Here is a 27,728-nt window from a genome sequence, read left to right as displayed (position 1 = left end):
GTTTTAGAAGGGTTGCACATTTAAAGGGCCAGCCTGGCATGGCCGGGGGGCTGCTTTGGCTGTGTGAAGAGAAGACTTTGTGCCATCCAGAGCAGCAGAAAGTGAGAAAAAAATCATCCTTAGTGCCACAAGAGGTCAAAATCCTCCTAAAAGACCTTTGCTGCTGCCCAACCTTTTGCCCCGATTTTGCAAATGTGTGGTGAAAATCCCAGGAGAGGCAGGTTCCACCTTTGGCTGTTCAAACCCGTCTTGGTGACACCTTTTTTATGCAGAGCATCTCCTCGGAGGAGCTGCTGAGCGTGGGGAAGGAGAGGGAGAAGGAGAAGAAGAAGAAGAAGCAGCAGAGAGCAAAGGGAAAATGTAGAAGTGGCTGTGGTTGGAGGGGTGATGATGTCACCGGGCTCAGCGGGAACACGGCGCTTTTAAAAAGCTGAAAGAAACATCCTGACCTTCACTTGTCACATCCCCACCCAGGAGCCACACACACACACACACAGAGCCGAGTTATCCTCAGCCAAGAAGGGGGGAAAAGCTCCATCCCACCACAGAATGCACTGGCAAAAATGTAAGTGAGCTCTGATTTGCTTCTCCTACCTCTGGTGGCAGCTGAGGGTGGTGAGGGATAAATCAGCAGAGTGGCAGGGGAGGGGATGCTCAGGAATGGCTTGAGAGAGGCCAGGGCTGAGGTGTGATGCTCATTTTCCAGCAGGGATATGAGCTCAGGGCTGCTTCGTTGGCTTTCATCACTATGAATCAAGTGGAAGACTATGATTCATAAAAACAATAACAGGATGCAGGTATTATATCAAAGGTTACGGTGGTTACGTAGCAGAAAATTTTCCTTTTGAAAAGTGAAACCTGTGAGAAATCTTATTTCTGTGCCTTTTTTTTTTTTTTTTTTGATATGTACTCCTTTCAGCTAATTAAAAAAGATAAGGAACGAAGCAGTTGAGGGCAATACAGTTATGACTTGACAGGAAATCAGTTTTCTTGTTTTCAAGATAATTTCACTCCTCTGGGCCCACCTTTGCTGGAGTAGTTTACTGATCCTGCTCCAGGTAGGTGTTTGCTTCTTGCAAGGCTTTCATTCTCACTCTTATCACCATCATATCTCACTTGTCATCACAGGGGATGCTCATTTTGGCGCCCGTGCTGCCACCCTTTGCCTCTCACCCTGCTGTTCCATGAACACAGAACGGTACAGCACACCTGAGCGGAAAAATTAATTTCTTAAACCCTTGCCAGTGACTTATCTGCCATTACTCATCCTTTATCTCAGCTTGTAGGTTGTTCTACTGCGTGTAGTAAACCAACCATGGGCCCTTGTGAGCTTTGAAATCCGTTTCCTCTGTTCTTCTCCCTGCCTTCTTTCTTTTCAGCTGAACATTTTGGAAGCTCAAATGTGTATTTGGGAAGTTTTATTTGTATTTCCCCCTTCACCTTGAGCAGTTTTCAGGAGAAAACGCGGGGAAAAACTGCAAGATGATCACATCCAAATCCTGATTCTAATCTTCCATCTCAGAATTCCCTGAATGCTTTATTTAGGTTGTTTTTCTTTTATTCCTGCAGTGACAAAGCAATGCTAACAACAATGCTTTGGGCAGGAGGAAATTGGGAGCTGAATTGGTGTTTTTATTTTGCTTTTTGCCTTTGACACTTGCAGGAATTACAAGTCCAATCATGTCAGTCATTTCCTGGTGATAGTCTGTAGCTCCTGGCCAGTGTCCCCTGAGCTTGCTCATGCTTGGATCTCCCTCCTTTTGTAGTTTCATCAGAATTCCCTTTCCCAACGTGGAAATCCCCTTTCCCAGCTGGCAATCTGATTCCTGCTGCTGCTCTTCCCAGCCACGGCAGCGTGCTGGCTTTGGAGGCAGGAGGAGGGCTGGGAGACCCCTGGGTGGCCCTGAGCTCAGGGCAGGGAGCCAGCTGCCCGACCCCGCAGGTTTCAGTGGGAGCCGCAGTTCCCAGCAGCTCCGAGTCCCCTTTGGTGTCACCTCTGTTTCCTGTCAGCCTGACCGGCTCCTGTGACACCTGCTTCAGGCCACCTGGGACCCCTGGGATGTCCCCACCCGTGGCCTTGCTCTGGAACAGAAATCCAGGCAGAGGCAGCTCGGGTGACCTGGGAACTTTCCAGAACGAAACCCTGAGATTTGACTCCTTTGGGGCTGACAGCACCAAGATTTTGGGTTCAGTCCCTGCATGGGCCCCTCACTTCAGGGTGGGTGATCCTGGAGGGTCCCTCCCAGCTGAGAACATTCTGTGAATCTCTGAAAACCCAGAAGTGACACAAGAACTCCTCCAGCAGCAGGTGACCTCACCTGAGGCCATTCTCAGGGCGCCTCAGGGTTGGTTTCCTGCTCCTTCAGGGACGTTTCTGCAGGACCACAAGGCAAGCTGGGCCACTTTGCTGAGCAGGGAGCGTGGCCAGGCTGGCCCTGCAGGCTGGGAATGGTGCCCAGGTCACGGCACGGTGACTCCCCTGCAGGACTGGGGCCCTGGGCTTCCGCTCAGCACCCCGAGGGCGGCTCAGCCCGAAAGCCTCCCCTCCCACGGCCCAGGAGAAGTGACTGGTCGGGGCTCCCCAGGATTCTGCTGAACAGGAGCAGCCCCAGCAGCCCCTTTGGGATGGGGAATTCATGGGCAGCACCAGCTTTTTCCTCTTAATTTGCTTTTATTGTGACCTCCACAGGGAATTTTTTTAACCCACCCAGACGTTCCTTCCACATGAACGGTTTGCGTTCTGCAAAGCCTGGGAGCAGCTTGGGCTTGATGATCTCAAAGGCCTTTTCCAGCCTAATTAACTCTAATTCTGCAGGAATCTCCTGTTTAGGTGCTGGTTTTGCCTCTGCCCAAGATTTTTTGGGTGCTCAGTCACTGGCAGAGATTGAGCTGCTCAGATTCCCTTTACCACCGAGAGATGTGAATTCACACCTCTGCAAATCCCTTCCCAAAAGCTTTTAAAGCGAATAAAAAAAAACCTTTTCTGCCCACAACAGATGTGGGGCTGCACAGAGCCGCCCTGAAAGTATCAGCTAATGAGACTGAGAGGCGAAACTGCAACATTCTGCACCTTGTGAGGGCTAATTTTGGTAAAACCCCACCAGGAAAGAGGGATAGCACGAAAGTTGAGCCCATCCATGCTTTGCAAAGCAGGTGTCACACTCTACGAATGACCACAGCAGCAATTAAATGGAAAGCTTGCATTACTAAAATGGAAAGAGTATTATGGGCTGGGAGGAATTAGGACCTGAGGGTGAGACTTAAGGTTAAAGGCACTTTCTGTCTATCTCAGCTTCCCCTTTGCACCAGGGCTCCTCTTATTCTGAAACAGAGAATTTTTAGTGGCCCTCACCACTGCGTGGCCAAGGCATCCAACTCTCATTTGGCACATGAAAGTTTTTAGTTTTTTTAATTAGAATAATCAGAGCTGCAGGGATCAGCCAGCATTTTGTGTCTGCCCTTGATTTTGGTTTCTATCCAAGTGGAAAAATCTAAAATCCACTCTGTATTTGTTCATCTGCAATTCCTTCCTTGTGTGGGAACAAAATGTAGGCTCTGCATGGTGTTCTCCCCTCATTTAGATCCTTTTAGGTGTGAAGGAAATAATTTTTAAAGGACAGTTGTCAAAAGCATTCCTCAAGAACAGCATAGGGCATGGATTTGCCTGAATCCCAGGCTCCTTTGATTCCTGGAAAATCTTCCAACGCCTGAAAATGAAGATATTGGTCATAAATCTAAAATATTCTTCTGTCAAATGAACATTTCACTGACTTTGGTGGTTACAATGCAGTGTAGGAGATCTGGCCAAGCAGGATTCTGAGGAGTTGGTAAGCAGAGGAAACATCGAGGCTGCTGAATTGTGCCCGGGACCCTCCTGAGTTCATTTCCTTGTGCTGAGCAATCAACCATCACTCAGCCCTTTTTGCCCCTGCTCCGAGCCGGGCTTGTTTTACAGCAGATTCTCTGCCCAGATGTTTGGTGGGTGCTTTGCATTGGCAAAAATCTGTATTGAATTCCCCACCCACAGTGCATTGAACAGGATAAACGATGAGTTGGGCATGAGAAACTCCCCAAAATGTTCATTTCCAGCAGCTCTGGCAGAGCTCAGGTTTGAGGAGTTGATGTTTTCACACAGCACCAGAACTCTTTAGTACTTGCACTCAAATAAATTCATACCAATTAAATTGAAAAAGCAAATTGTATTAATCCTCTCCAGCCCAATTTTCCTTCTGTTCTCTGCAACTTGAAGGGAAATTTGGGTTGTGTCAAATGCACAAAAAGCTGCGTGTCCAGCCCTTCAAAGGGATGTGCAAGCCTGGGATGTGTCCTTTGGGACTGAAAAGATAATGAAGCAAGAAACGGCCAAATGGAGCTCAGATAAACATTTTCGGAGTTGTTTCATGATTTATTTGGCACTGATGAAGTTATTCGCTCTCAGGACCAGCCAGAGCATTATCAGTCAGGTGGGTATTAATTAATTTAGATCAGGTGCTCACCAGCCACCCCAGCCTGTGGCCACCAACACGGCCAGATGGATCTTGGCAGAAATAACTGGATTTTTGTTTGAGGGGCTGAAGTTTCAGGTGGGTCGTGTCAGAGTTTCACCTTTAACTGTTGGTTGGATCAATTAAAATATTCATTAAAAGTGGAAGATGGGGATGGAGTTAAAATGAAGATTTCTGAGTCACTCCCTGTCATGTCACTGTCTGGGATTTGGGGCAACTAAATGCATTTCAGAGCTTTGCTCTCCCGCCCTGGACTGACCACAAAGCAGAGATAAAGTTCACCCTGGTTATTTTTTGGGTTTTTTTTGAGGGAAACTTTAATTAGCCAGGGAATAAGGACAGGATCATGACCAATGTTGAGTCCCTTGCCATCATGGGCTTGGAGGTAAAAAGGTTTTGATTTGACTCTAAGCACCCACAAGCCTATGAAACGAAACCTCTTTCTTCTTTTTATTAGCCAAAGTTCACTGTGTGTGATAAAAATGTGACTTGGTCTCCAAGATCCAAGCCATTAACTCAGGGCTTTGCTAACTGAAATCTAAACTTTTCTTGTCATTTGCAGTCAGCGATTGCTTTTCGGTGTTACTGCAAACAAGAGAAACTATTGTGCTTCTTTTCAATTATTTATTACACTGGAGGGTGAGAGGAGGAAAAAAAAGGGAAAGCCATTTGCTGTGTTAACACTGATCAATGGATTATTTTATCGTGTGGCTGTGAGCACAGAAATCTGTGAGAGGGAGCAGGGGTGTGGTGTTCACATGCCCTCTGAGCAGAGAGACGTTTTGCTCTCTCAGGATTCTCCTGAGAAAGGCTGCGAGAGAAGCAGAGAAAAGAATGATCAAACCAATTCTTACCTCATTTGCTGCTGTTTGTGCCCACGGGGAATGTCTTCTGGAGATTGTGTTCTGGTTGCTTGGTTGGATTTGGTGATGGGGTTTTGGATTCATTGACCAATATTATCCATGTAGGTGTGTCAGGACTCTGGGGCAGGAGTCACGGGTTTTCTAGTTAGTTAGTGATAGTTCTTAGTGTTATATGGTATAATTTAGTGTAATAAAGTGATTAATTAGCCTTCTGATATCAGAGTTCTGGTTGGATTTGGTGATGCTGTTTCGGATTCATTGACCAGTTGGAGCCATGTGTGTGTATCAGGAGTCACTGGTTTTCCAGTTAGTTAGTGATAGTTCTTAGCATAATATAATATAATTTAGTGTAATAAAGTAATTAATTAGCCTTCTGATATCAGAGTTCTGGTTGGATTTGGTGATGCTGTTTCAGATTCATTGACTGGTTGGATCCACATGTGTGTGTCAGGACTCTGGGGCAGGACTCACTGTTTTTCTAGTTAGTTAGTGATAGTTCTTAGCATAATATGGTATAATTTAGTGTAATAAAGTGATTAATTAGCCTTCTGATATCAGAGTTCTGCACATCATTCTCCCCACCCGTCAGGCACCGTGGCACCGATGCAGTGGGGCGCTGCTGCCGGCGGGGCTGGGGCTGATAGTTCTTAGTGTAATATAGCGTAATACAGTATAATTTAGTGTAATAAAGTGATTAATTAGCCTTCTGGTATCACAGAGTTTTGGTTGGATTTGGTGATACTGTTTCGGATTCATTGACCAGTTAGTTCCACGTGTGTGTGTGTCAGGACTCTGGGCCAGGACTCACTGGTTTTCCAGTTAGTTAGTGATGGTTCTTAGCATAATATAATTTTGTGTAATAAAGTAATTAATTAGCCTTCTGATATCAGAGTTCTGCACATCATTCATCCCCCCCGTCAGGCACCGTGGCACCGATGCAGTGGGGCGCTGCTGCTGGCAGGGCTGGGGCAGGGCCAGCAGGGTGCTTCGAAGCGAAATCTGCCTGCTGGGAAATTGCTGTGCCTTGGCCGGGAGGCTGAGAGGGAGCTGCAGCTCCTCTCCGTGTGAGTGTGAGTGTGAGTGTGAGTGTGAGTGTGAGTGCGAGTGTGCGAGGGGCAGCCTGAGGGGAAGCTCAGCGATCTGGAACTCGCGCGCTTCGCTGCCCGCACCCTTCCCGCAGCTGTTCTGCCCCTCTCTCCCCTCCCGTTTCTGCCGTGGTTCAACCAAAATGCAGGGGGGCACAGAGCTTGAATTTTTGGTGATGTCTTGGCGTGCTTTCCCTGCCTGGCCTTTTCCTCAGACCTGTGGTAATCGCAAACCCTCTGAACAGAGAGAGACGGAGCTCTCAGGATTTTCCTGGGAAGCTGTGAGAAAGCTCAGAGAAGGAATTGAAGCAATTGTTGTCTCTGTTTCTGGAACTGTTTATCGTTCTAAACCGTTGTTTATGTGCTTCTCCAGAGTGTGCTGTTCACAGTTCACCAACAGTGTGAGAGGAGACTCCTGAAGGGCAATCAGGCCTTAGGTCCACCATTGTTTCTGTAGGAACTGTAGGTGTCTAATTAAACTGCTTTTCATGCCTTCTGATGATGCAGTCTCTGTATCACCTTTGGCTGTCCCTTCAGTGATACAGATCAATATTTTTGAGATCTTTATGCAGTCTGTGTCTGCATAAACTGAGGGTGACAGATCCCCTGGAACCTTTTTTGGATGCTTCCAGGCTGAGCTGCAGCGTGGTCTGGAGTCCAGCATCTTCCTGCTGCTGTCACTCGATGTGTCGAGCCGTTTGGTGCCTTTCCAGCGGCTCCGGTGTTCAGCAGCCGCTTTTAAACATTGCCCACAATTCTTCAAGGCTTTTGTGGACTTTTAGCAAACACATCAGGTGATAACATTGATGGAGGGAGCCTGGGCCGAGCACACACCAGGGCTGGGGAGGCAGCCTGGCCAAAGCTTTGAAATGGGCCCAAGTGAAATGTGGAAACCATTGCAAAGTGGCTGGGTTTGGATTCCTCCTCTTCTTCCTCGACTGGAGATGTCTCAAACTGCCTCAGCTCCACGGAGCAGGCACAAATCAAAATGTGCCCACAGCACGTGGGTGTTCTGTGGTCCTGGGACTGCAGGAGACGAGCCAGGACACTGCTGCTGCTCCTTTATCTCCTTTAGTTCCATTTTATCGCATGGAACTTGGGCTCTCATGACTAAAATTAAAATAAAATGGAATCCTGGTACAAGACAGCTTCATAGTTTGTTAAAACCTTTATATATATTGAATGGAACTTGGGATCTCATGACTAAAATGAAAATAAAATGGAATCTTGGTCCAAGACAGCTTCATACTTTTCCAAGACAGCTCCATACTTTCTTAAAAACTTTATGTATATTGAATGGAACTTGGGATCTCATGACTAAAATGACAATAAAATGGAATCCTGGTGCAGTAGAGCTTCACAGTTTGTTAAAAGCTCTGTATAAGGATGACTAAATCCAGGTTCTTCCCTTACAAAGATATTTTAGTTGTCATGAATCCTCCAAATGCTGATATTTGTAAATGGCCATGTGTCTTTAGCTCGATGAGGAATTGCACCCTGAAGCCCCAAAGCCATTGCGCTGTGGTCTGTCTGTGATGCTCAGACCCCACAGGCCCCTGAGCAGTGGAAAAGCAGCTGTGCTCACATTATTTTTATTTCTGGAGGTCAGCTTGGGGGAACCGAAATATCATCTGCAGACTTTGGTTTTTAAAAATTTTTTTTCTCTTTATTTTTTTTTTCTTTTTTGGTTACTCTGCTTACTTACACCGGAAACTCTGAATAGGTATATTTGTCAGCTTTTACAGTAAATTTCTTCTTTCCCATCCCCCAAACCTGGAGCCAGAAACCACCATCCTTCCCCACCCTAATTCTGCAGGGAGGGCCTTGATGAGTTGGGGATGAGAAACTCCCCAAAATGTTCATTTCTGCCACCCCAGCGGCCCTGGCAGAGCTCAGATTTGTGGAGTTGATGTTTTCACACAGCACCAAGAACACCAGAACTCTTTATTATTTGCACTCAAATAAATTAATACCAATTAAAATAAATTAATACCAATTAAATTGAAAAAGCAAAGGGTGAATTGTATTAAAAGCCCTTGTGGATGTTTGTATGGAGACTATAAAGAACCTTTATTCTCTTTTAAAATTTCATTTTGAAAGCCACAGGATTCACGGGAATGCAAGAAACCTGATTTAAAGAGCCACAAAGGATGTCCACAGAAAGCAAAGGTAGATCAGGCAAAGGCTGGAAAATCATCTTTGCTTCAACTGCTGTTTAAAAGTAAAATATTTCCTTAAAGTGCATAACAAAGGCAACAGTTCAGTGCACAAATGGAGTTCTGTCTGTCCTAAAAGGATTTATAGTGGCCAATCAAGATTTCATAATTAAATTATGTATAATGTGTTGATAGAAGAGCCAAGCTGAAGGGAAAGAAAGGATTTTTGACAAGAAATTAGAGAAGAAAAGTTTATTCCATTAAGTAATTTTTGTGGTGGATTTATGATCTCTGTTTTTAGAACTCCATTTTTCTCCTCCCAGGAAGGTGCAACGGAAACATCTCAGTGTGCTCAGAATGAAATGTAGCTGGGAGAGATGATCTGAGGTGAAATGATTCATTCTCGGAGGATGTGAATCGAAATAAATGCTCCTGGGGTGGAATAATAGTTTAAAATCCACCCTGGAGCTGGACACCACCTGTACCTCAAAACCAAGGGCCAGTTCTGATCGTCAAAAATGGAAAACGTATCAATTTCTGTATTTACACGTCAACGTGCAGCAGAAGGGGCAGGCAGCCACCTCTGCTATCGGCGCCTTTACAAGCAGCAGCTTTGATATCCCCTGCTTTCCTTCTGCTATCGATTCCCTCCAAACACTCCAGTAAAATATGAGTTGTTAATGCTGGCTCTGGCAGAAACGTGCTTCCCCTGCTTTCGCTGCTCACATGGCTCCGGGAGAGGCTTTTGGAGCTGTAAACTTCATTTTTCAGATTAATTCTTAATTAAATTAAAAGTTAATTCTGCCCGTAAACTTAATTCTTCAAAATGGAGCAGAATTTATGGGTGGGAGCTGGGAGGCTTTGGGTGTAAGATCTGTGATGTGTTGTCTCCTGTTTATCAACCTCCTGGCCAGACTAGGAGCAAAACTAGTTCAGAACTGGAACACAACTCTGGTCTAGCTTGGGACTTCAGCACCTGCCTGATCTCAAAATGAGATATTTAAGTCAAATTAATGATGTTTGAATGGTTTTTCAAGTGAGGATGTTGTCCTAATTTGGGCTGGTTTTATGCCTTCTACCTAAACAGTGAATATATTTCTTTTGAACATCTAATCTCTGCTTTTTTATGTCCCTGCCTGGCCAACAATTCTGGTGCATCACCTTTCGGGTATATTTGGTATATTTGGGTATATTTGGTATATTTGGTCTGATTTTTCCTTTTGGGAGTGTGTGAAGCTGCTCTGCAGGTCAGTGGCACTGAGGAAAAGGAAAGGAAGAATAAAATAAACGTGTTCTGGTACAGCCACCAGGCTGCCGTGGGGATTTGAGGTCCCCGAGAGGAAAATAAATGTTTCATAAAATTTTAATTTCTTTTTTTTTCCCCTCAGCTTCTGCCCCAGACCAGCAGCCACAGCCTCGCCCCTACCAAGGTGTCCGAGTGAAGGAGCCCGTGAAGGAGCTGCTGAAGAGGAAAAGGGGGAATGTCCAGAATTCCAGTGCAACTGCAGCCACGACGGTGGGGAAAAACAAACAGCAGGAAAATTCTCCCCCAGGAGCTCAGTGCTTGCCCAGCCCCAGCCCCGCTGTGCCAATGAAAGAAACCTTTGCATCTCTAAAGCATTTTGAAGCCCTGCAGCCTGGCGTTACCTGGCAAGGCCATGCATATCCCCTCAGCTGGGGTGCTTTCAGGGAGCTGAGCCCTTCCACCCTTAATGGAAAGGGGAAGTGCTCTGCACTTGGCAGGATCTGATTGCTCAGGACTGAAAGTGGCTTGGGAGGGAGGCAGCTTGTTCAGGAGTCTGAAAGAGAACATCCCCAGCCATCCCTGGCTGTTTGCTGCTTCTTTTCAGCCTGAATTTGCCCTCCCAGCAGGCAGCAGCTTGGCTGGATGTCGCCCTGATTTTTTAAGATTTTTCTAAGCTTTCTGATATTTGCATTCTTGTAACAAACTTTCTCACACACTTTCTGTAAATAACTTATTGTTTTCTATTCTTTTATGGAGGAGGAGAGATTAGATGGACTGTTGGTTTGTCCAGTGTCATTGGAGAGGTGGCACTGTCACCACTGTCATTTTGGAAAACTATAAATATTGGAGTCAGAAAATAAACTTCCCTTTTTTCTTCACCTTGAGAGCAGCAGTGAGCGTGTCATCATTTCGTGTCCTATAGTGACAGCTGGATCCTCTTTGGAGGAGAATTCTCTGCTACACGAGACTTAAACACACTTTGAGGTCCCCTTGAGCTGAGGGGACAGTGAGGGTGTCTGGGGTGGTGTGTCCTGGCTGCCAGGTTCAGCTCTTCTGGCCCTTGTGTGAGGTGGGAGAGTTCAGCCCCTGGCATTGATAACCAGCTGACGACGCCTGGTGTGCTCTGTGCTTCTCTAAGGGATTGAATTTAATGCTGAGGGGCTTCACCTCTGATTTTTATTTTTTCTTCTCTCTTCCAGGTTGTTCTTCCCCATCAGCCAGTGCCTTCCTACTCCCCCATGGGTAAAGTATCCCTGACTCTCCGGGACTCTCCAGGGAAGACTGTGCTGAGCCGGGCTTTAATCCTGTGCTGTTTTCCAGGCCAGCCTTGCATTGACATGGACGCTGCTGCCCCTGCTCTGCCTGGCCCAGAGGAAGGAGCTCTGGCCTCTGGATGGATCCCCCAGCCCTCCGGCACCCCCCTGCAGCCCCTGGCTCAGTGGAGCCCTTACCCTGACTACGTGTCCCACGAGGCTGGCAGCTGTCCCTACTCAGCGGATATGTACGTCCAGCCCGTGTGTCCCAGCTACACCCTGGTGGGACCCTCCTCTGTCCTCACTTACACCTCCCAGCCTCTCATCACCAATTTTGCAGTAAGTCAAAAGCACCAATGCGGAAATTATGTTAATTCCCACCTTCTAGCAAGAGCTGTGGGGTGGAGTTAGGCTAATTTGTTTCATTACTGTCATGCTGTGTGTCTTTGCATCCATGTCACGTAGCTCCCAGGACAGGAACATGGTTTGAGAAGGGCGAAAAGCTGTGGTTGTACTGGAATCAGGCAAAATTCACAACCTTTTCCCCAGCTCTCTTCACTCTTTCAGACTGAGCAGGGATTTTCACTCTTCATTTCCAAGTTTAAAAAGAAAAAGTCAGTGGGGTTCCAGGAAACACATTGACTTTTTTTTTTTTTTAAACTTGGAAATAATTTAATAAATTAATAATAAATTTAAAGGACAAAACAGCAAGGTAAAAGTACGTAAAGACAGCAAAATATTTGGCTTCAGGCCTGACCAAATCTGCTTGGCTGACACAAGATGATGTGGTTCCCTTTAGAGGGGACCAGGGAGCTCTGTTCCAATGGGCCTCAGGAGCTGCTTTTCCTTCCCCTGGTGCAGTTTGGCTGCTCAGGCAGACCCAGCCAACCCCCAAGGCCATTTCTGTGTCCTGGTGTCCCCTGGTGCTGGGAAGGGCCATGGGCTGGCTTTGGGATGCGGCTCTGCCTGGGCTGCTCCAGAGGCCACAACAAGCTGCCTTCAGCCTGGGTGGCAGCAAAGTTGGGGCCGTCAGCTGCCAGCACAGGGTGTGGCAGGCTGGCAGGGAGGGTGGGAATGGGGACAGAGAGCTGGAGGGAGACTGAGGCGAGCGTGACTTGGGCGCAGGAAAATGTCACCCTCAGGGCAGAGCTTCACCCGGAGAGGAAGGATGGGGGATGTCAGAAGTGGGATGAGCATCCCCATCCTGTGCTGCATCCTCCCCCTGCCCCAGCAGGCTGCTTTCCTGTTTCTGAACGACCCCAATGTGGGAATAAGCTATTATTAAGCTATACTATATTATACTATACTAATACTATACTAAAAAAAAACCTGTGACCCTTTCAGACAGTCACAACACAGCTTTGACCTACTTGGTCAATCAATCCCAAACAACCAGAGGCCAATTAACAAATCCCTTTCAGGCCAATTAACAAACCCCTTTCAGGCCAATTAACAAACCCCTTTTGGTGAACAATCTCCATAACACATTCCGCGTGTGCCAAACAGCAGCAGCAGCGAACAGAGATAAGAATTGTTTTCTCTTCTTTCTCTGAGCTTTCTCACTGCCCTCCCCAGGTGAAATCCTGGGAGAGAGAATTACGTCTCCCTCTGTTCAGAGAGATACGTGAATACCACCCTGCCTGTCTGATTTTGCTGTGTTTCTGTCCCTTCCCCAGCCCCGCAGCAGCACCCCGGCCGTGGTGCCACCGCTGGAGGTGACGGAGCAGCAGCCGCCCCTGACCTACTTCCCGTGGGCACAGCCCCTGTCTGCCCTGCCAGCCTCCAGCCTGCAGTACCCTGCAGCCTCCTCCTCCTTCCCCGGGCCCCAGCTGGTGCCCGTGCCCATCTCCATCCCCGAGCCAGCCCCGCAGGAGCTGGAGGATGCCCGGCGAGCCATCGGCGCCCTGCCCATCGAGAAGCTGCTGCTGGAAGATGAAGACAATGATACGTACGTGTTGAGCCATGCTCTCTCTGTCGAAGGGCTTTAGCTTGCACATCTGGAGCCAGCTGCTCAGTGCTCCATCCGGCAGCTCCGCGGGTTTTGAGTAGGGAGGAGAAGCAGGCAGGGTGGGGTGGGAATTTTAAGCGCACGGTGATTTGTGTGGTGAGGGAAATTTGCTTTGTCCTGGCGCCCAGCACAAGGTTCCTCTGCTGTTCCAGCTCCTGCTGCCTCTCCCAGGCAGGTTTGGATGCTGCACACTTGTGCTCAGCACCACCACAAGGTGATTTTCACCCTCATGGCCTCAAAGTGACAGATTCCAGCGTAGCCACAGCCAGCTGTAGCATTTGGTGAGGGTACAATTGCCTCTAAATATTGGCACACCCAGTTCCATAGGGTTGCTTTTGTGTAATGCATTGTTTGTGTGTCTTTGAGCCGTCCAGGGAGGAACTCTCACCAGATTTAGGCCACCAGAAAACATTGGGGTGGGCCTAAATTGACATTTTTCTCTCCTAAATTTCACTATTCCTTTGGAAATCAGGAAAACATGAAGTGTAGCTTTGTTCTGCTGGTGCAGGTCGGTGCAGTGGTGTGAAAATAAAGCTGAGCTAAACGCCAGAGCAGTCAGAGATCCTTGTTTGCAGAGCAGGAATTCACACCAAGGCGTCCCTGGAAGCTCTCCCCCTGTCTGCCCCTGAGCCCAGCCCTGCAGGAGTGGAGCAGAGGATTGGGGATGTGTCTTTCAGCTGCAGAGGGGTTTGGGGCTCTGAAATATCCAGATTTGAGGTGTGGGGCTGGTTTGGTGGCTGGCTGGTCACGCTGCCAGAGGCAGATCCTGTCCCACTGAAGTCTGGGGGTTTTGTCAGAGTCAGGACTGCCATGCATGGCCCTAGATCACAGATCATTGAGAGCACTGGCATTTCCAGAACCCGGACTGCAGCCCAGCAAGGGGGCATTCCTGTTATCTGGCAGTGTTTTCCCTTTTCTGCAGCGTTTGAGTGTGATGTGCTGAGCCAGGGAACCTTAGTGACCTGCCCTTGGAAAGCTCCCCAGGCCCAGAGGTGCTCACAATTCCTTTATGGCTTTCTGATTTCCTTTCCTGGAGAATGAGTAGCTTCACTTTTCCCCCTGATGAGAGTGTAAATATTTCGGTTGAGGCTCTGGAGTGCCATGGCACAGGCAAATATATTGATTTATTTCAGGAGACACAGCCCCTTCAAACCCTGTTTATTGCTTTCTTGACAAACAAGAGGCTCTTGGCTGGTGAACACAATTTCTCTGGGTTTTTCTGCTTTCTAAAGCCCAGGATTGTTGGATGGTTTTGTTGTTTGCAAGACTAACTGCAAAAACAATTTCTTGTACTCTTTATTACCTGGAGTCCAGCTGCCACCCAGGCAATATTTGAAGTGGCCTTAGAGTTCATGCCTGGTGAGGTTTGAAAACCCAGGCTGAAAGTCTTAAAGACTTTCCAAGAGTATTTTTTAATTGAATATTGACAAATGTGGAAGACACGAGGCCTAGATCATGTAAGTGATCATAAAGTTGTTGGAAAAGAGCAGTAGTTGAGGTTTGCATTGAAATTAGCGGCTTATATTTGCAGAAAAACCCAGCAAAGAAATTAATTCAAAGGAGCTTCATTCACCACTGCTTCCTCCAGTTTTATGAAATTCAGAGATGTTCCCTAGGTGAAACTGGGATAAAGCAGTTGTGGATCAAGCCTGTGGTCGCTCTGATTGCTTTTCAATTCCTTTCACTCCAATGTATGTAAATTCTGTGTGTGAACATAAAAACAAAGATGAAACTGTTTCATCATTTCTTTCTGGGTTGTTCTGGTTAGAAAAAAAGACAATTTTTTTTTCTTTTTTTTTTTTTCAATAAAGATCTACAGTAACTTTGCTATGCCTAGAGTGTTTTATTTCCTATCCTCAAGCGTTGGTTTAGCAATCAATTAGTTCAGTAATATATGTACAGGCTAGAACCAGAGATCAGCTGTCAGGCTTTGTGCTACTTTCGCACATTAAGCAGACTAAGAAGGAATTCCTTGATCCAGCTGTGGCCTGGAGGCATTTCCTGCAGCAGTCCTTGCTCCTGCAGTTCAGCTTCAATCACTTCTATCCTCTCCTGGCACCCTTGGGATGTGTGGGCGTGCAGCCACAGCTAATGCTGAGCTTGACTGAAAATCAGGTTAGCCAGAAAATTGTATTTCCACTTCCTGAGATTGGGAGGGGAACAAAACTACCCCTGGAGAGAAACAGCTGCCCACCACCCTCTGCCTGAAAAGCATCACACATTTCTGTCTGGAGCAGAATAAGCCGGGGGTTCCTGTGACTGTGTGTGGGGTGGGCTCCTCCTGCTTCAGGGGGTTGGAATTTCCTCCAGGTAGGACCTGGGGGAATGGAAGTGGCTCCAGCCAGAGCCAGGTGGCCAAAGTGAAGCAGAGAAGTGTTCTCCCCATCACCAAGGGCCACCAGCACTCCCACGGGCTGTGACAACTCTTTGTCTGGTGCAAAATGTAAGGACTGTGTCCCTCTCACCAGGAGCTTTGATAGAAATTAGAGTTTACCAGGTTGATACATTGCAAATATATCAATTAGGGAGTTTAACAGGTTGAATATTAGAAATATATCAATGAGGGAGTTTAACTGGTTGAATATTACAAATATATCAATGAGGGAGTTTAACAGGTTGAATATTACAAATATATCAATAGAGAGTTTAACAGGTTGAATATTACAAATACATCAATAGAGAATTTAAGAGGTTGAATATTACAAATATATCAATTAGAGAGTTTAACAGGTTGAATATTACAATTACATCAATAGAGAGTTTAACAGGTTGAATATTACAAATATATCAATTAGAGAGTTTAGCAGGTTGAATATTACAAATATATCAATGAGGGAGTTTAACAGGTTGAATATTACAAATACATCAATTAGGCAGAGCTTGTTACCCCTGCTGGTGAGGTTTCACCCATACACCCAGAGCTGCATCACCCCAAAAAGTGATTTATACATACAATTCCCCAAACTGGGAATGGTGGAGGACTTTGACAGCTCCCAGTGGTGAATCTCAGCTGCAAGAAGGTGCTGAAGTGGGAAGGAGGCAGCAGGCAAAGCTCAGGAGTGCTGAGGGCTCTTGGACACTGCACCTGCTGGAGATATGAAGCCCCTCTCATAATAATGGGAATTTTGGGGGCTCATGGCGTGGATTTGTGGAACCCTGGCTGTAAAACCCCAAAAGTGGCAGTGCTACCCTGTAAAACTGTTTGCTCCCAGCGTGGTCCATGGTCCATCAGTGATGGGTGTCTTTATTTATTTGCTGTCTTAGAATTCTGCATATTTATGCAGCCAAAGGCCTGCGGGCCCACACGCTGGCAGCCGCAGAGCGCATGAAAGCCCTGAGGAGACTCGATGCCAAGGAGCACAGAGGAAAGGTAAAAAAGGGGCCAATTTCTCCAGCAGACAGCAGGCTTTGGGATGGGAACAGGCTTGGTGTGACAGACAGCGAGATATCCTAAAAACCCAGCTCTGCCCCTCGGCTCCTGCCAGGAAAGCTTGGCACTGATGGGCCTCGCTCGGGGGCAGGATTGTAAAATTCAGTGGCAGGATTGTAAAATTCAGTGGCATGGTCATAAATCAGGTGAGATGAGAATGAGCCCATTCTTTTTTTCAGCCCATGAGTGATGTGAGAAAACACAGGTCCAGCAAGATATTTGTGTGTTGGCATCAGTCTCCGAGGCTGAAGGGTTTACAGCCAACTGACTTGTCCTGTACCTGCTGCAGCCGGGGTTTAAAAAATGCTGGGCTTGGGTTGCCATCAAATTAAGGGCTGAAGAACACCAGAGAGAGTCCAGCAAGAGCTGGAAATCCCCATCTCACGTGGGATTCCAAACCCTCCTGTGGGCTGTGCTCATTCCTGGCACCACAATCCTTGGGATTCCAGCCAGCACTTTCCCCACTCCTTGTTTTACACCAGCAGCTGCTGCTGCTGCTGCCTCAGGATTTTAGCTTTTATATTTTTCCTATATTTATAATCCTGCAGTTCTTTAGTGTGTAACTCTAAAGCTCCATAGCTTGTCAGCTACTGTTCTCCCATTTTATTCAGACAACAATTCCCCTGTAGGCCTGGAACTCAAGGACACCTCACTGTCTCAGGCCCTAAAAAAGTATAAAGAAAAGTGAGTTTAGGGGGGAGCAAACTGGGGGTAAATTACTTCATTATCTAAATCTGTAATTAGAGGATTAACCCCTGATATGACCAAGTATAAACAAAAGTGAGTTTGGGGGGGAGCAAACTGGGGGTAAATAACTTCATTACCCAAAGCTGTAATTGGAGGATTAACCCCTGATATGACCAAACTTATAATTGTCTGAAAAACTCGTGACCACCTTGGCTGTGGCTCTGGCAGCTCTGGCTGCCCAAGGTGTACCTCTTGAAGGGTTTAACAACCACCCGCTTTTATTCTGTTAATCTTGTCTAGCCTCTGTTTTAGGCAGCCACTCCAAGGCATCCCTGCCAGGCTCTGGAGCTGGTCTGAGCTCTCACAGCTGTCTGTGCTGCTCTTGCAGACTCCCCTGCTGGTGGCTGTCACTGCCAGGCAGGCAGCCATCGTCCACGACCTCATCCAGGCAGGAGCAGATGTCAACGCCGTGGACAACAAGGGCCAGTCAGCTTTACACCTTGCTGCAACGTACGGCTACACCCAAGTCCTCCAGGTAGGGGAAATTGGCTGGTTTTGATCGCTGGCAGTATAAAACTACAATAAAGTGTTGATGCTGGTGTCTCTCAGTAAAGGCAAGAGCTCAGGGAGAGATGGAGGCTGAGCAAAGGCTCCTGGTGTCAGGGATTGACTTCCCAGGCTGGGCTTTATCCCTGTTTTAGGACCGTGCTTGCAGCCTGCTGTTACAGAGGAAAATCCTTTAGTGGCTCTGTGGGGGGAAAGGAAATATTTCTGCAGGTCGTGGCTCTAAAAGTGCTGGTGGCCGTCCCCAGTGTGGCTCAGCATTGGAGGGTGTTCCCCAGCCATGAGGTGTGAGGAGAGGGAGCTCTAAAACCAGGGTGAAACCCTCTCCCTGGGGTCACTGTCTCCACACAGGGGCACAAAATTGTGTCCAGACTCAAGCCAGCAGAAGAGAGATGAGAAGTGACCCTGCAGACAGGTGCAGCCTTCAAAACGAGCCACATTTTTTTCAGATTTTCCTTCAAAACCTGACTTATACAAGAAGATCTTTGCTTCCCTGTTTCTTCATGGATTTCTCTGCAGACAGAGCCTGCACCAAAGCTCTGTGCCAGCCCTGGCCAGCAAATTAACACTTTAAAACAGCCCCTGTGGGCGTTTTGGGAAGGGATTCCACAGCAGGGATTAGCCCCCGTGAGTCTAAAATGCTCCTCTATGGGCCAGAAAATGAAATTAATAAAAAAACCTGCCTTGAGCTGTGTTAGGGATGAGCACAGGCAGAGTTTGGTGGCTCTGCTGAGCTCCCTGAGGGCAGGGGACAGGGCTGAGGTGGCAGGGGGTGCCCAGAAAATGAAATTAATAAAAGAAACCTGCCTTGAGCCATGCCAGGGCTGAGCACAGGCAGAGTTTGGTGGCTCTGCTGAGCTCCCTGAGGGCAGGGGACAGGGCTGAAGTGCCAGGGGACAGGGCTGAGGTGGCAGGGGGTGCCCAGAAAATGAAATTAATAAAAGAAACCTGCCTTGAGCCATGCCAGGGCTGAGCGCAGGCAGAGTTTGGTGGCTCTGCTGAGCTCCCTGAGGGCAGGGGACAGGGCTGAGGTGCCAGGGGGTGCCTGTGGTGCTGGCACCATGTCCAGCAGTCGTTAGCTGTGCCCAGGCTGAGCCCTGAGCGGGCAGTTAATGTGTAACACAGCCAGTTCTCTGGAAAACAGGTGTTTCCTTAAGTAGGAAAAAGGGGTTTCATCCAGATGATGCCAACAAAGCCTCACAGAGTGCCTTGTGGTGCTTTGGATTAGTTCCTTTGTTTGGTTTTTCTTTTGTGGGTTTCTTTGTTGGTTTTTGTTGGGTTTTTTTTTTTTGCCTTGACATAAAAAGGGACAACGGGCAGAGACTCGCTCCTCGGTGTGGTCAGAGCCATGAAAGGCTTTATGGTTTGTTTGTTTATTTTATTGGGGTGGTTTTTTTCCTAATGGATTAACTATCTAATCTCTAATAAGCACCTCAGAGCTAGCTGTCAATATTTGATCTGTACATATTTTGTTTTTGTTAAGAAGATGATAAGTCAAGCCCTAACCGTTCTGGGTGATCCTTCAGTGGGAGGATTCTGTCCAGAGCCTTGTCTGGCTTGACACAGATGAGTCACTGCAAAAATTCTCAGCCATTAATGTGAACAATTTGCTTTATTCAATCAAAATAAATAAATAAACTCCCCGTAATAATATAGACAAGGAGCTATTTAACTCCATCGTGTTAAATCTGTAATTTTCTTGTATTAAAGAGTTTTAAAGTTTTGCTCCTCTGCTAAATCCAAGAAATTCTCATCTCCAGATCACAATTCCTGGTGTTTCTGCAGCCTCACTGCCACAAGCTGAGGCTTTGACTTCACACACTGCTGCACACTGAAAACAAAAAGTAAATAAATCCAGCCTGAGAACTGTCCGTGCTGGCAGAGGTTTAGGCCATAAACTTTGGCTACACCTGTCAAGGAGAGATTTTCATTTGTCCTTGTCAAGGATCACTCGGAATAAACACGTCCTGGTGTCACTGGTGGCTTTGCCTAATCCAGGGTGAAAGTGAGGAGTCTGGCACTCCTGAGCTGAGGGCAGAGACTGAGTTTTACTGTCCTGGAAGGATAATTAGGTGGGAGTTGGGAAACCAGGGAATGGGATCACCTCGAATGAGCATTCACAGCACTGGAATCCAGTGTCAAAGAATGGCTTGGTTTGGGGTTGAATTATCCTTATCTGATGGCGTTTGGTTTTACATTTTGTTAGTTTTGGCTGATTTTAGTGTTCTGCTGAGCTAAAACTCTGCATTTCTCTGTTGCCTCCAGGTCATCCTGTCCCTGGGTTTCCCTCTGGATCTGGAGTTGAAGGATTTTGAAGGTAAAAAGCTTTGCACAGTGGTGTGAAAACCTGTGTTGGATATTTCACTGCCTGATGCTCGCTGGGTTTTGGGGGGTGCTGGGAGGCCAGAGCAGGCTCAGAGAGAGAGCCTGGGGCAGACAGAGCTGTGTCTGGGCGCTCAAATGCCACGAAATTCAGAGGTGCTGATGGCTCAGGGGGGATTCAATTGGAGCTAGGAACATGCTGGAATGCCCCAAAAATGTCCAGAGAGCCAGGGAAGAAAGCTGGGAAGGGCTTGTGCCTCAACACCTGCACAGATTGGATGAGTGATGGAATGAGTGAAGGAATGAGTGAAGGAATGAGTGAAGGAATGAGTGATGGAATGAGTGAAGGAATGAGTGATGGAATGAGTGAAGGAATGAGTGATGGAATGAGTGATGGAATGAGTGAAGGAATGAGTGATGGAATGAGTGAAGGAATGAGTGAAGGAATGAGTGATGGAATGAGTGAAGGAATGAGTGATGGAATGAGTGAAGGAATGAGTGATGGAATGAGTGATGGAATGAGTGATGGAATGAGTGATGGAATGAGTGAAGGAATGAGTGAAGGAATGAGTGAAGGAATGAGTGATGGAATGAGTGAAGGAATGAGTGAAGGAATGAGTGATGGAATGAGTGAAGGAATGAGTGAAGGAATGAGTGATGGAATGAGTGAAGGAATGAGTGATGGAATGAGTGATGGAATGAGTGAAGGAATGAGTGATGGAATGAGTGAAGGAATGAGTGAAGGAATGAGTGATGGAATGAGTGATGGAATGAGTGATGGAATGAATGCTCTCTGTGCCAGCCCTGCCTCCTCTCTGCACGTCACCGTTTTCCTGGCACTGTCCTCACCTCCATGCCATGTTTCTTTTCCAGGCCATACCCCTCTCCACTGCGCTGTCCTGGCCCACAACACCCTGCTGAGGGACCAGGGCAGCCAGGCAGTGTCCCAGGAGCAGCACAGGGAGCTGCAGCAGCAGAGCAGGGAGCTGGAATGCTGCATCCATCTCCTGGTGCAGACCGGAGCCTCCATCTACAGCCTGGTGAGGAGGGGCTCAGTCATCCCTGGGTTTGTCTGGGAATTCTCCCCCCTCTGCTGCTCAAAACACAGCACTGGAGAAGGAATGAGCTGCTGGCACGAGGGCCAAGCCTGTTCTCCTTCCAAGGGACTGCTGGCAGGGTTGGGTGCTTGGTATATGATTATTGTTGCTATTATAATTTTAAAAATAGTTAGCTTCTAATTGTAATAACATAAATGATAACATCTGTGTTATCTCACCCTTCTCATAAGACTAAAAATCAAATAAAAGCTTTTAAAACACCTCTCAATCACCCCATCTCTAAGTCAAGAAGAAAATATTCTCCAACAGGCGCTGCCTTTTGGAGTTCCTGGACACTCAGAGGGTCCCTGGAGGGAGGAGATGCTCCCCATCAGCTGCTCAGCTGGCCTGGCTTTCCTCTGGTGGCTTTGTGGGATCTCTCCAGCTTGTCCTGCAGAACATTTCTTATTTGGCTTGGGTTTTTTATGTTCTTTTTGTGTGTTTTTGAATAGGATGTGAAAAGCAACAAGACAGTTCTTCATTACACAGTGCAGGACGGGAATGTCTCCCTGCTCAGGTACTTCCTGGAGCTGAACGCTTTCAAGTGCAAGGATTTTGTCAACAGCAAGGTAACTTTTATCAACAACAGGGTTTTTTTACAGAGGGAAAAGGGCAAAAGTTGCTAATCTGAACTTCTGTTCAACCCCAAAGTGCGTTTTCCAGTAAACAGCTCACAGGAAAGCAGCACCTGGCTTGAGCTCTGTCATGAAAAGCGGGGCCCTCTCCCACAGGAGAGGAGAGAATGAGGAGGAGATAAGCAGGGAGGAGGAAGAACATGGGAAGTGGTTGCTTGAGGAGAAACACGAACTTCAGATTAGGCTGAGGATTGAGCAAACAGCCCTGCAGTGATGCAAGGTCTGACAGCAGCATGACACTGAGAGGTGGCACTTGAGGGCAGCCAGGTATCAATCCATCTCTGCTGTCAGATGTGGCACCACAGGAAGGACAAAGTCCCTGCTTCTGTCACGGGAATTGGGCATTCTTTCTGCCTTAGACATTATTTGCAGATTTTCTGGCACAGCCATCCCTAGGTTGGGTGAAGCAAGCTGGAAACCTCCCCCAGTGCTGCCCCAAGCTCACCTGGGAGCAGATCCTGAGCAGCTCCACCCTCCTTCCAAACCAAATCCTGACATTCCTGGGAGCCTCAGCTGAGCCATCACTGCCCAAACCAAGATCCTGACCTTCCTGGGAGCCTCAGCTGAGCCATCACTGCCCAAACAGAGATCCTGACATTCCTGGGAGCCTCAGCTGAGCCATCACTGCCCAAACCAAGATCCTGACATTCCTGGGAGCCTCAGCTGAGCCATCACTGCCCAAACCAAGATCCTGACATTCCTGGGAGCCTCAGCTGAGCCATCACTGCCCAAACCAAGATCCTGACCTTCCTGGGAGCCTCAGCTGAGCCATCACTGCCCAAACCAAATCCTGACATTCCTGGGAGCCTCAGCTGAGCCATCACTGCCCAAAGAAAGATCCTGACATTCCTGGGAGCCTCAGCTGAGCCATCACTGCCCAAAGAAAGATCCTGACATTCCTGGGAGCCTCAGCTGAGCTGTCACTGCCCAAACAGAGATCCTGACATTCCCGGGAGCCTCAGCTGAGCCATCACTGCCCAAACAGAGATCCTGACATTCCCGGGAGCCTCAGCTGAGCTGTCACTGCCAAACCAAGATCCTGACATTCCTGGGAGCCTCAGCTGAGCCATCACTGCCCAAACCAAATCCTGACATTCCTGGGAGCCTCAGCTGAGCCATCACTGCCCAAACCAAATCCTGACATTCCTGGGAGCCTCAGCTGAGCCATCACTGCCCAAACCAAATCCTGACATTCCTGGGAGCCTCAGCTGAGCCATCACTGCCCAAACCAAATCCTGACATTCCTGGGAGCCTCAGCTGAGCCATCACTGCCCAAACCAAATCCTGACATTCCTGGGAGCCTCAGCTGAGCCATCACTGCCCAAACAGAGATCCTGACATTCCTGGGAGCCTCAGCTGAGCCATCACTGCCCAAACCAAATCCTGACATTCCCGGGAGCCTCAGCTGAGCCATCACTGCCCAAACAGAGATCCTGACATTCCTGGGAGCCTCAGCTGAGCCATCACTGCCCAAACCAAATCCTGACATTCCTGGGAGCCTCAGCTGAGCCATCACTGCCCAAAGAGAGATCCTGACATTCCTGGGAGCCTCAGCTGAGCCATCACTGCTCCAACCAAAATCCTGACATTCCTGGGAGCCTCAGCTGAGCCATCACTGCCCAAAGAGAGATCCTGACATTCCTGGGAGCCTCAGCTGAGCCATCACTGCCCAAACCAAGATCCTGACATTCCTGGGAGCCTCAGCTGAGCTGTCACTGCCCAAACAGAGATCCTGACATTCCCGGGAGCCTCAGCTGAGCCATCACTGCCCAGCAGGCAGAGCTCTGGGACAGGCTGCCCCTCTCAGCAGGGCTGTGGGGATGATTCTGGGTGCCCTGCCCTTCTCCTTTGAGGAGGGGACAAGGCTGGGGGTCCCTGTTTCACTGCAGCACCTGCAGCCTCAGCCTTGCCCCCCAGAGTTTGTGTCCCTCAGGGGGGAACTGGGTTTCTCTGTCAATCCTTTGCTCACCAAGGCAGACAAAGGGCAGCTTCACTTTATTTTTTTTACCCCTCCAGATCTCTGTTGGACTGGAGAAAACCTATTTTGGGTTGTGTTTGTGGGTGATGGCGCCGGGCTGGTGTTTTTCTGTCCTGTGAAGGGCTTTTCATGCATTCCATCTGTATCTTTAAAGACCCTTCAGGCAGGCGAGAGCCTGTCCGTGGCAGTCTCTGTTGTCTCTTGATCACAATCCTGGGAGAGCTTCCTCCTGTGATAGGATCACTCGGAGTCTTCAGTCTTGTTGCTGAGCTGTCTGGGGCAGGGAGAAATCCTGGATTTTTAGCTCTTCAAAGCCTGAAGAAGCCAAGGAAACAGCAGCGTTTAGGTTTCCCTGGCTCACCCACTGCTTGTGCTTGTCTCACTCCAAATCTGTCTCCATGGCATTTTCGCAGTGAGAAAAATATTGAAGCCTTGGAGGTGTTTTCCATCTGGAGGAGTCCTGGAGCCCACTTTGTCTCCAGTGAGACCTATTAAAGTCAGCCTGAGGCTTCGAGGTCAGGCCTTATCAGATTGCCTCATTATCTCAGCCCATGCCTGGATTTGGAAGCTCTCAAGTGCAGATTTTTTCATTTTAACAAGAAATCCTGTAAACAGCTTGTAACCATCCCTTGAATTTCTGGGATAATAAACTTGACAAGGATCTGCTTGTTCAGGGCTTGTAAAACATGCCTTGTCTGAGAAAAACTGTTAATTTTTTTTGCAATTTTGTTTTCTGCTTCAGCTCTCCCTGATGTCTCAGTGGTTAACAGGAGCTGAAAAATCACATTTTTCCTTTCACATTTGAACCACTGCAACATTAACACGGGCTGCAATTTGTGCCCAACCATCCCAATGCCAGGACAAACCCACGATTGTTTCTGAGAGGAGAAAAATAAAACCCAAAAAACAAGCAGCTGCCTCAATGAGACTCTTGCAGCCTAAAAATACCTCACCTTGTGCTTTTGTTTATCAGCTTTTTTCTCATTTCCAACCGTTACCAGTCATACCTGACCAGACAGGGCACAGATTTCTGCACGGTCTGGTGGCACCAGAGCTTCTGCAGCCCCCTCCATCCATGCCTGGCTTGGCAGCCAGCTCTGTCCCTCCTGTGCCAGTCCTGTCCCTGGAGGCGAGCCGTGCCTGAATTTGGGAATTGGAATCTTCCTGGCACTTGGAAGTGTTGGGAAAGGGGGGATTTGTGGAGCACAAGTGGGACTGGTGGTGTGGAGCTTTGTGTGGTGGGCAGCAGTGGGGTGTGTTTGGTGTCTATAATCCAATTTAATGCTCCCCGGGGAAATAGTTCCATGCCTGTTACAGCTTTCTGTTTTCCCACTAACTCCCCAGGTCTCTGCCTCCATGAGGGTATGATTTAAGGGGTGATTTCAGTTTTAGGGGGATTTCAGAGCAATCACACATGAGAATGTGATTTAAGGGGTGATTTCAGAGCAGGTTTAAGGGGGGATTTAAGAAAAACCAGGGTAGGATTTAGGGGTGATTTCAGAGCAGATTTAGGGAGGAAATTTCAGAGCAATCACACATGAGGCTGGGATTCTGATGGGATTTCAGAGCAGTTTTAGGGGGATTTCAGAGCAATCACACATGAGGCTGTGATTTGGGGAGTGATTTCAGAGCAACCAGGGTATGATTTAAGGGGAATCTCAGCCACCAGGGAATGTTCCTGCTTCAGGGCTATCAAAGCCCCCCAGTTTGTGATGCTCTAGCAAAGAAAAAAAAAAAAACCCAAATCCACAAACCTGCCTGGGAGAAACAGAGCAGAGATCCTCCCCCAGCTCCTGATGACAAACCCCATGAGGATTCTTCTCTCATTTCTAGGATGATTCTGGGGAGATGGCACAGCTCCCCAGGGAGTTTATCTGGGTTTTTTACTCCTTTTTTTCCCTTCCCCCTGCTTTAGGCCCATGGCAACACAGCCCTGCACATGGCAGCTGCTTTGCCTGGTGACAAGAACCAGGAGGAAATCATCCAGCTGCTCCTGGAGCACGGGGCAGACCCCAGCATCAGGAATCTGGACAATGACCAGCCAATCCACATGGCCCCTCCTGGAAAAGCTGGGGAGCAGGTATGGGATCCACGCTGCTGCTCTCCCCTGACTCACCTGCACGCCCCAGGGGCAGCTGGGTTTTGTGCTTGTGAATATAAAAATATTCCTGATGAGTTTGGATGTTTATTTAGTTGCACATGGACCTGTAAATAATCGTGTGTGTGTGAGTGTTTCGGGTGGCTCAGATGGTGCTTCCTGAAATTCCACATTTTTTGGCAGGTCAGGAATTTGCTGAAGAAAGGGAAAGTCACGCCTGCCTTCAACTCCTGCCACAGAAATGCCAGATCCTGATTTCTCTGCAGTTTATGGAACAGCCTCGACTCCAGCTTCTGCCTCCTGTAAAAACTGAGAGGGGGGCTCTGCAGCACATCCCTGCTCCTCCAGGCTTCAGCCAGGCTGGGGTGGCAGTGGTTCTCAGCCTGTGGCCATGAGCAGCACGCCAGACAGCAGAAGATGAGCTTTCAAATGGTTGAAAACTCGATTTTGGTATCAGAGAATGCAAGTAAACCTCCAGCAAGGAGGTGAGCAAATCAAGGAGCTGCTAGAGAAATAAGTAAATATTCCAAATAAGTTCAAAGCACAGCCAAGCTTTGAAACCCCCGGAGGTGACAGAGCACAGGGTGACAGTTTGGCTGTAAAAGGTTGAGAAATGCTGCTTGAGGCAGCCCCAAACTGTGCCTGTGGCCGGGCCTGTGCACCGGGACTGCTGGGAATGCTGCAGCCTCCGTGATGTGCAGCTCCCACTGACCCTGCTCCCCTGGGAATGCAGGATCCTGAGGGGGAAACCTGGATGGAGAACTTGAGTCGGCCCTGGCTGGATTTCACCCGAGGGGATGGACATCCAAAGCCAAGAGCCCCAGGGGAGGGTCCTGCAAGCTGGAATGCCCATCCTCAGCACGCTGGGAGGGCTCTGGAGCAGCTCCCCACGGCCAGCCCAAGGGAAGAAACAGCTGCTGGAAGAACAAGGACATGGGGCAGCTCGGTGTGCCTCCTGAGGGGAGACTTCCAGTGCAATGCAGTCCCATCCAATGCAATGCAATCCCATCCAGTGCAATCCCATGCAATCCCATCCCATCCCATGCAATCCCATCCCGTCCCGTCGCATCCCGTCCTGTCCTATCCCATCAATCCCATTCCATCCCATCCCATCCCATCCCATCCCATCCCATCCCATCCCATCCCATCCCATCCCATCCCATCCCATCCCATCCCATCCCATTCCATTCCATCCCATCCCATCCCATCCCATCCCATCCCATCCCATCCCATCAATCCCATCCCATCAATCCCATCCCATCCCATCCTATTCTATCCCATCAGTCCCATCCAGTGCAATCCCATCCCATCCCATTCCATCAATCCCATCAATCCCATCCCATCAATCCCATCCCATCCCATTCCATCAATCCCATCAATCCCATCCCATCAATCCCATCCCATCCCATCCCGGTCTCCAGCTCTGGTGGCACAGAACAGCTCTGGGAGCCCTCAGGTGGGAGCTCGCCTCACCTGTGTGGGACACAGAGAATCCTTTGGCTCTCCAAGAGCTTTTGGGGCAGCAAACCCGTGTGGGCGTGTGCCAGGAGTGGGGCGTGTGCCAGGAGTGCTCTCCTGCTCCTTTCCCACCTGAGAGGGCTCAGCAGATTCTTTTTAGCGTTTCAGTGAAACGGTTTGTGGATTGCTGTGCAATCAGCGGCTCTGCAGGGCCGTGCTTTGGCAGGGGCTGCCCGTCCCGGGGCTCGCTCTGAGCTGTATTTTGTATTTTGCTGGCTCTCGGTGTGCACAGGCGCTGTTCTCAGCGGGATGAGCAGAGAGATGAAGGGCAGAGCTCTTCAAT

At 48.4% G+C, this 27,728-nt stretch overlaps 1 protein-coding gene across 3 annotated transcripts; it reads left to right on the top strand.

Annotated features, from left to right (window-relative positions):
• The first annotated feature begins 132 nt into the window (after window positions 1-132).
• On the top strand, window positions 133-26,963 carry POU2AF1 (POU class 2 homeobox associating factor 1). 3 transcript variants are annotated; one of them, XM_038161656.1, is made up of 12 exons: window positions 133-565; window positions 9,998-10,125; window positions 11,055-11,097; window positions 11,176-11,447; window positions 12,785-13,056; window positions 16,381-16,486; window positions 17,622-17,768; window positions 20,063-20,114; window positions 20,993-21,159; window positions 21,669-21,785; window positions 25,745-25,909; window positions 26,111-26,963. In XM_038161656.1, the coding sequence occupies exons 1-12, from the start codon at window positions 550-552 to the stop codon at window positions 26,180-26,182; spliced, it is 1,557 nt and encodes a 518-aa protein (XP_038017584.1). In that variant the 5' UTR covers window positions 133-549; the 3' UTR covers window positions 26,183-26,963. The 3 variants fall into 3 exon arrangements, with proteins under 3 accessions (XP_038017584.1, XP_038017586.1, XP_038017585.1); XM_038161657.1 differs by lacking the exon at window positions 133-565 and adding an exon at window positions 594-1,058; XM_038161658.1 differs by lacking the exons at window positions 16,381-16,486; window positions 17,622-17,768; window positions 20,063-20,114; ... (2 more) ...; window positions 25,745-25,909; window positions 26,111-26,963 and having other exon boundaries at window positions 152-565; window positions 12,785-14,921.
• Window positions 26,964-27,728: the final 765 nt, after the last annotated feature.

The sequence above is a fragment of the Motacilla alba genome, chromosome 24 (assembly GCF_015832195.1).
Source record: "Motacilla alba alba isolate MOTALB_02 chromosome 24, Motacilla_alba_V1.0_pri, whole genome shotgun sequence".
Taxonomy (NCBI): Eukaryota; Metazoa; Chordata; class Aves; order Passeriformes; family Motacillidae; genus Motacilla; species Motacilla alba.
Note: the sequence above shows the minus strand (reverse complement) of the source record. Positions and strands in the feature narration are given on the sequence as shown.